We start from the raw sequence: 9,076 nt of genomic DNA on the forward strand, positions 1-9,076 counted from the left end.
TAATCTACCTATATGCAAAGTGATACCTGCCCAGAGCTGACCTCTCCATTGAAGTGAATGAGAATGGAGGACACCTCTGAATCCGCATTAGCACCTTAGGGTCCCTATGCATGCTGGGAACCACTAGACTGGGCAATTGACTTGCAGCTTCCATTGGGATCCTGCTATGGGACATTTGTCATGTGTTATGGGTTTGATGTTGCTACTGAAATTTCTCATTCTGAAGTCCAACAAGACTTAGAGCAGTGACCTGAAGGGCACACCTTTGGGACTCTCATTTAGGACCGCGTTTCCCAACCCGTGTGCTGTGATGCACAGACTCGCTCTAGAGTCAGCTCTGGATTTAAGCGCTCCATGTTGAGCTGATTTGCCCCATAATGCACCAGGAAGGACACCTCCTTCCTATGGGGTGAGTCAGCATGGCATACCACTAATTGTTAATTGTTGTGTTAGCACAAGGGGAGGGGTCCCACACTATTTGTGCCTAGCAGCAAGGCATGCTGCTGGGCTGGAGAAGGAAGGAAGCTAGAATGGAGGGAGGGAGGGATAGTCGGATGGATGGATGGTCTGATGAACAGATGGAAAGATGGATGGATGGACGGATGGTCTGATGAACAGAAGGAAAGATGGATGGATGGATGGATGGATGGATGGATGGTCTGATGGACAGATGGAAAGATGGATGGATGGACGGATGGACATATGGAAAGGGATGGATGGGTGGATGAATGGACAGTCTGATGGACAGATGGATGGATGGATGGACTGATGAACAGATGGAAAGGGATGGATGGGTGGGTGGATGGATGAATGGACAGTCTGATGGACAGACGGACGGATGGAGATGGATGGATGGATGGATGGACGGATGGACTAACAGATGGATGGATCATGCCACCACAATGGGGGAAAAATATTTGTCTGTTTTGGGGAGCAGTGTGCCCCATTTCTTCCCTCTTTTTAATGTAAGTGTGCCTCAAAATGATTGGGAAACTCTGATTTAGGAGATGGCACACACTTCAGTGCATGGAATCCCTGCAGTCCACACAAGGGGCACGTCTTCCCCCACTGGTTCCCAACCGACTGCACTGACACACATGGACCACAGTGGCCCTTGCAGGACGACTGCTGCCCACCCAAAATTTTGCACACACTCAGCATTTCAGAATCTAAATTGGACTTTTCTGATATTGAACCTTTTATAAAATTTGTATTTAACATTCATCCTAATCGCAAGCTTTGGTGATATGTTTTGAAATGGAATTTTATGCAGGATCGGCTTGCTGACTTGAAAATTACCTCATTGTCTAAATGCCAACATTTATTAATTCTCTGTTGACTACATCGATATACTGCCTTTCTGATAAAAAGACTCAGATCTAATTGCATCCATAACTGGGAATGTTGGGAAAGAATAAATGTTCTTTTAATATTGGTTTGTTAGAAATGTGTTAGAGATTAGAAGGCAAGGGGAGGAGAGCTGATCCTGTGATATCAAGCATGAATTGCCCCCTTTGCTAAGCAGGGTCCACCTTGGTTTGCATTTAGATGGGAGGCTACATGTGAGTGCTGTAAGATATTCCCCTTAGGGGATGGGCCCTTAGCTCAGTGGAAGGTAGAAGTGCTTTTCTGCTTTCAAAGTTGGAAGGTCATCCAGATGATCATTTCACCCTTTGGGCCTTTGATTCTGTGCTTCTGCACTGAATAAGGAGTGTGGGAAGATACCATGGGGCTCTGTGCCCCCTGTGTGGACGAACTGGGTCAAAAGCTTGTACAGAATCAGGGGAGAAGAAAAAGCCAACCAGGACCTTAACTCCTACAGATGACTTCTAGTTTTGATCAATTATTTTAATTTTTGGTACTAACATCAGACACTGGTTTGCTGTTCTGGGAATGGAGTTTGTACTGTGAGGATGTAATTCACTTGATGTGCCATCTAAATGTGCAACAAAGAATTGTTATGCTAAAAAAAAAAAGTACAGATCATTAGGTATATGTGGCCATTGGTCCATCTGTTGACTAGAGCCTTTGGGTATTTGGGGAAAGTTCATTAAAGAAAATGACCTGCTTTTAAGCCAAGTGTCTGGTTTCTTTGTGAATTACAGCCCTATTCTTTCCTTGTTCTTATGAAGTTTCTTACAAACGTGCAGGGAACCTGAATCAGGGGGGAAAGCACCCATCACCAAAGCACCCTTCATCAGTCTTGGATCAGTTCTGGGGCTTCTTAGCTTAGAAAAAAGGCAACCATGGGGAGACATTACAGAGGTTTATAAAATTATGCATGGTGTGGAGACAGTGGATAGGAATAGGGTCCTCTCTCACAACACTAGAACCAGAGTTCATCCCATGAAAATGGTTGCTAGGAGATGTAGGATTGACAAAAAGGAAGCACTTTTTACACACACAGACACAGACACAGACACACAGACACACACACACACACACACACACACACAGAGCAGAATTAATCTGAGGAACTCTCTGCCACAGGATGGGAGGGATGGTCATCAGTTTGGATGGCTTTAAAAAGGGCTTAGACCAGGGGCATAGCAAGGTTGGAGTGGGCCCAGAGCCAAGATTTTAAAATGACCCCCCCTCACTGAAGCTCAGCTCATGAAGTAAAGAAATCTTAAATGAGGCTGAATAGTGGTAACAAAAAGCATAGTAAAATATAGATAGATTTAGATTTAGATCTCCTATGTGCCACAATAGAACATAATCCTAAATTATTTTTTTAAAGGTTTTGTAAATTGTGGATGATGCAAGTCATTTCATGGCACTAGAGAAAGACATGCTGTTCTGGTAGCTCCAGGTCTTAACATGCACATCAGTTTTGGAGGATGAATACAACTGAAGGAAGCCCAGGCGGGAGTGTGGCTGGGGGAGTCAGTCATGTGACTTGCCTCTTGGGGGGGGCCCCAAAGCAGTGGGCCCCCAGACAACTGTCTCCCCTTGCCCTATTGCAGCATCCTGTTTCTCAGCGTACCCCTCCCCTCAGCCTGACTGACAGGCTTCAGAGAAATAGCACTCCCATCGAACTTAATGGGACAATAAAACTTGTCCCATTGAATTCCATAAGACTACTTCATGAGTAACTTAGCGTGGATGTGAGCCAGGTACTGTACTAGCCTGCCTCCCTAACTGTAATACTCAAATTTGTGTTCTTATATTTGTACACACACACACACAGACACACACAGAGAGAGAGAGATCCCATCCTCTTTTGGACATTCAGGAGAGCTGTCTACAGAGAGGCAGGGAAGTTGGCTGTGTGGGCTTCCTTCCCTAATCTTATGAAATTAATGGGTCAAATTTACACATCCTATTATTTTCTATAGGAGTATTCATCACTCACAGCCACTTACAGGTGAAACTCGGAAAATTAGAATATTGTGCAAAAGTCCATTAATTTCAGTAATGCAAATTAAAAGGTGAAACTGATATATGAGACAGACGCATTACATGCAAAGCGAGATAAGTCAAGCCTTAATTTGTTATAATTGTGATGATCATGGCGTACAGCTCATGAAAACCCCAAATCCACAATCCCAGAAAATTAGAATATTACATGGAACCAAGAAGACAAGGATTGTAGAATAGAACAATATCGGACCTCTGAAAAGTATAAGCATGCATATGTATTCAGTACTTGGTTTGGGCCCCTTTTGCAGCAATTACTGCCTCAATGCGGCGTGGCATGGATGCTATCAGCCTGTGGCACTGATGAGGTGTTATGGAAGACCAGGATGCTTCATTAGTGGCCTTCAGCTCTTCTGCATTGTTTGGTCTCATGTCTCTCATCCTTCTCTTGGCAATGCCCCATAGATTCTCTATAGGGTCAGGTCAGGCGAGTTTGCTGGCCAATCAAGCACAGTACACTGTATACTTTTCAGAGGTCCGATATTGTTCTATTCTACAATCCTTGTCTTATTGGTTCCATGTAATATTCTAATTTTCTGGGATTGTGGATTTGGGGTTTTCATGAGCTGTACGCCATGATCATCACAATTATAACAAATTAAGGCTTGACTTATCTCGCTTTGCATGTAATGCGTCTGTCTCATATATCAGTTTCACCTTTTAATTTGCATTACTGAAATTAATGGACTTTTGCACGATATTCTAATTTTCCGAGTTTCACCTGTAATGGTGCAGTGGGGAAATGACTTGCTTAAAACTGAGAACTAAAAAAACTCCTACCAGATATAAGCACTGCCATCACTGCGTTCAACATAACAATGTGAATAACTTTACCTGCATCCAGATCTGCACCTTTGCACACTGTATTGAGTATAACATGTGAATAGACTATCATAACTGACCATGTTCAGCCACGGGGAGAATTTAAATAAGTTACTTTTAAGAATGGCCATTTAATAGTGCAAGGGGGAAATGACTTGACTAGCAAGCAGGAGGTTGCCGGTTCGAATCACGGCTGGCATGTTGCCCAGACACACCTATATCGGGCAGCAACAATATAGGAAGATACTGAAAGGCATCATCTTATACTGCATGGGAGGAGGCAATGGTCAACCCCTCCTGTATTCTACCAAAGACAACCACCGAGCTCTGTGGTCACCAGGAGTTGACACCAACTCGACGGCACACTTTACTTTTATTCATCACTCACTCACTCACAATCTTGAAAATAAGATTCTTAGTTTGTGGGTGTGTTTAATTCTCTTGCAAATGCTCTCTGCTGAGAAATTCAACACCCTCAGCTTTTTTTTAAACTGTCTTCTTGGCTCACTATATTAATTCAAATCACAATGATGTGTTACTAAGGAAGTCGGAAACCAAATCTCTGAAGAGACAAATTCAAGAATGATCTCTGAATAAGTTAGTCCAGATGGGAGTGATAATTAGACTGACAGCCACTAGAAATCCTAAATGCATAAAACATAAACATAAAACATATGATCAACCAGTCAGTTTGAAAATATCCAGGATATAAATATAGCCAGCAAAGTCCAAACCAAATAATTTAAAAATCTCTGACACAAAAACAAACAGTTCTTTGTTTCTTTGCATGGGATATATGTAGACTGTTTTGAGAACCTTCTGTTGAAACTTGTATGTACATATCCATAATAATAATAGCAGTTCCAAAAGACCTTGAAGAGCACCTCAACACCATAGGGGCCACAGAAATCACCGCCAGCCAATTACAAAAAGCAGCTTTACTGGGAATAGCCTATATTCTGCGACAATATCTATAACAAATGACAATAAAATTCAGCCATCCCAGGTCCTTGGGAAGGACTCGATGTCTGGATAAAACAAACCAGTCAATAACACCTGTCTGTGTAAACAAGAAATAATAATAATAATAATATATCCATGGAGAAACCATGTGTGTTAACAGTAACTCCTTTATGCAAAAAAAGGAAGTGAAATCGTGAAAACATATAACAGCCTACAAGGGTTTTCTTTTGAGCAAGGCTCATTTACAGAGATTCCCAAAGTTCAACTGAAGCCAGGATTCATTCAGTTTCCCCATAACCATTTTCAGTGCAAGGTCTCAGTTATGGAGCATGCAAAGACACAGAAGAGGAGAGAGAGTGCCTCTGAGCATGTACAGAGTAACCCCACCATCCCAATCTGGAGAGTTGTGACCACCTGACACACAGCTTTTGAGTAAAGGATTCTTCATTCGTAAAGCTGGCCTCTGAGTTTTTGTCCTGTGGTATCTTTCTTTCTCTCTCTCTCTCTTTTAATCTCCTTTACCTTACAGGAAAGAGGAAATTTTTTTAAAATAATGGCATGACAACACACACAGGTGTTTGCGTTATTGTGTAATCCTTTTAAAACAGTGGTAAAAATCCAAAGATAGTAGAATAAATACTCGGAAGACCATTCTAACCATGGTGGTTAGACACAGATGGAACCTCCATGTCACAGGGCAGTTAACCTTTAAAATCCCAGTTGCTAGGAGGAAAATGCAAGGAAGGGCTGGCACTTCCATGACCAGCTGTCACCTTTCCAGAAGCATCTAGATGAGTTCTGTGGCATCTAGAGGAGTTCTTCCAGGACAGTGGGCTTCCTTACCCAACAGACCTCTTCTTACATTCTTAAAAGCAACTGGACAAAACCCATCCATGTAGGAATATGTGCATTCTGTGTTTCCGAATAGAAAACCAATCTGTCCCCTGTGTCTGCCCAGGATCTCGAGTGAAACGCATTTCAAAAATCCAAATGGCTCTCAGTCACCTGGGACCCTCTCCCTTGTATGAGATGTCCCCGTTTGGTGGAGGGGGTGGGGGGATGTCACCGCACCACACTCGGGGTTGCCATGCAGGATAAACAAGTGCAGCAGGCACAGAGGCCCAGCAGCGCGCTCAGGGCGGCAGCGAACCGAGACTGCCGCTCATATTTGAGGGCTTTCTTGACCTCCTCGTTCGACCGGGAGATATAATCCAGAGTGTGCAGGATATTGTACTCGATGCTGTTGATGGTCTCATGCTGTTCCGAGACCAGGACCTCCAGGTGCAGGAAGAGGCTGTGTACCTCTTTGATCTGGGCTTCCAGGTCCAGCAGCTGCTGGTGGCGCACCTGGGCCATGGCCAGGTGCTGCCTGGCCCTGAGCACCTCCAGGTCTTGGCCCACGATCCGAGGAGCCATGGGGCTCTCCACCAGCCGCGTGAGGTCCTCCTCCGGCAGATTCAAGCCAGCCAACTCCGTCTGCCTTCGGATCTGCTCCTTCAGCTTCTCCAGATACTGGGTCTCTTTGTCATAGTGGTGAGTGATGATGTTGTGGTAGCGGGTGACGAGGAGGGAGGCCTGGCTGTAGCGGATGCGGCTGGCGGCTTGCCACTGCTTGTTGCCACCAGCCAAGGTCTCCTGGATACTGCTGAGCTGTGGCCGGATGAATTTGGCCTCAGCAGTGAAAGCCTCCTTGATGGCGCTCAGTTCTTTTTTCCCTTCGTAAATGCTGCCTTCAGTGGTGCAGCAGAGCACCTGTTGCTGCTTCTTGTCCACTGTCTCCGATAATTCCTCCAGTTTATCCAGCGCCAAGGAAAGGTGGGCGATTTCCTCGAAAGTCTTGCTCAGGGGATTGCTCTCGTGGTCGTTAAAGGTGGGGTTGTCAAAAGAGAGCGTATCGTCCTGGTCCTCGTCTTCGTTCACTCGGTTCCGAAGCTCCTCTAACCTGTCCTTCATCTTCAGCTCTTCTCAAGGCTGGACACATCTGTGGAAGGAGGGTGCCAGCCGGCCGGCCACGGCCATCCGTTTGGGGGTGGATTTTCAGAGAGTTTAGGGACTTTTGCACCAGACAGGGCTGCTTAGAAAGAAGAAGGAGAAGAAGAAGGAAGGAAAGGAAAACTTCCCTCCCTAAAGCTATGGCAAATATTGACTGTGGCAATAAACTTCGAACCAGAGTTTGCTCACTCAGACCGGCCGGACCAGATTCCATGCCAGGTGTGGGTGGCACCAGGCCCAGCCAGCTGACGTGAGCTGCAGGAATGAACTTTGCAAGAGAGTCACGTGGGGGAGTGTGAACGCGAGGGACAGGGAGGGGAAAGGTTCACAGCCAGATTGAACTGCCTCCAGTGTGACACCATCTGAACTAAGATCCTCAGCACCGCAACCTGATGCAAGGCAGATGCTTCCATACGTCAATTGGCTTGTATCTTATAAGAAGGGGGGTTATAAATAATGTTTACCCGTTGTTCCAACCTGGACACTAACCAAACTCCAATGTATCGTGCTGGCTTTGCTTATAGGCCAACAGGTTTAGAAAGAGATTTATAAACTCAGTATAAACTCAGTATTTAATGTATAAACTCAGTATTTAATGCATCTACTTCAGAACACAGGAAGCTGCCATATACTGAGTCAGACCCTTGGTCCATCTAGCTCAGTATTGTCTGCACAGACTGGCAGTGACTTCTCCAAGGTTTCAGGCAGGAATCTCTTCCAACCCTATCTTGGAGATGCCAGGGAGGGAACATGGAACCTTCTGCTTGCAAGCATGAAGGTGCCCTTACCAGAGCGGTCTCATCCCCTAAGGGGGATACCTTACAGTATTCACACGTGTAGTCTCCCATTCAAATGCAAACCAGGGTGGAACCTGCTTAGCAAAGGGGGCAATTGATGCTGACTACCACAAGACTCTTGTCCAATTCTTGAAAGTGAAGGTAAAGTGTGCTGTCTAGTTGGTGTCGACTCCTGGTGACCACAGAGCCCTGTGGTTGTCTTTTGGTAGAATACGGGAGGGGTTTACCATTGCCATCAAAACCCCAACTTCAAGTATACATTGATGGGATCTGAGCTGTCAGTGACTGACCAGGGGAGAGATCTTGGGGTTGTGGTGGACAGCTCGTTGAAAGTGTCGACTCAATGTGCGGCAGCTGTGAAAAAGGCCAATTCCATGCTAGGGATCATTAGGAAAGGGATTGAAAATAAAACTGCGAATATTATAATGCCCTTATACAAAACGATGGTGCGGCCACACCTGGAGTACTGCATACAATTCTGTTCACCACATCTAAAAAAGGACATTGTAGAACTGGAAAAGGTGCAGAAGAGGGCAACCAAGATGACTGGGGGCCTAGAGCACCTTCCTTATGAGGCAAGGCTACAACACCTGGGGCTATTTAGTTTAGAAAAAAGACGACTGCGGGGAGACGTGATAGAGGTCTATAAAATCATACATGGTTTGGAGAAAGTGGATAGAGAGAAGTTCTTCTCCTTGTCACATAACACTAGAACCAGGGGTCATCCCATGAAATTGATTGCCAGGAAATTTAGGACCAGCAAACGGAGGTACTTTTTCACACAACACACAATCAACTTGTGGAATTCTCTGCCACAAGATGTGGTGACAGCCAACAACCTGGATGTCTTTAAGAGGGGTTTGGATAATTTCATGGAGAAGAGGTCTATCAATGGCTACTAGTCGGAGAGCTATAGACTACCTTCAGCCCCAAAGGCTGTATGCCTCTGAGTACCAGTTGCAGGAGAGTAACAGCAGGAGAGAGGGCCCAATATCGGCATTCCCCAAACGGGGATTCGAACAGGCAACCTCTGGCTTGCTAGTCAAGTCATTTCCCTGCTGCACCATTAGGTGGCCATTCTT

The 9,076-nt window shown here is 45.2% G+C and overlaps 1 protein-coding gene across 1 annotated transcript; it reads right to left on the minus strand.

Moving 5' to 3' along the window:
• Window positions 1-6,267: 6,267 nt before the first annotated feature.
• On the minus strand, window positions 6,268-7,184 carry LOC128335377 (syntaxin-1A-like). The gene has a single exon (XM_053273482.1). It carries the CDS (start codon window positions 7,156-7,158, stop codon window positions 6,268-6,270), a length of 891 nt encoding a protein of 296 aa, XP_053129457.1. The 5' UTR covers window positions 7,159-7,184.
• Between the last annotated feature and the right edge of the window lie 1,892 nt (window positions 7,185-9,076).

Source organism: Hemicordylus capensis, chromosome 11 (genome assembly GCF_027244095.1).
Source record: "Hemicordylus capensis ecotype Gifberg chromosome 11, rHemCap1.1.pri, whole genome shotgun sequence".
In the NCBI taxonomy this organism is placed as follows: Eukaryota; Metazoa; Chordata; class Lepidosauria; order Squamata; family Cordylidae; genus Hemicordylus; species Hemicordylus capensis.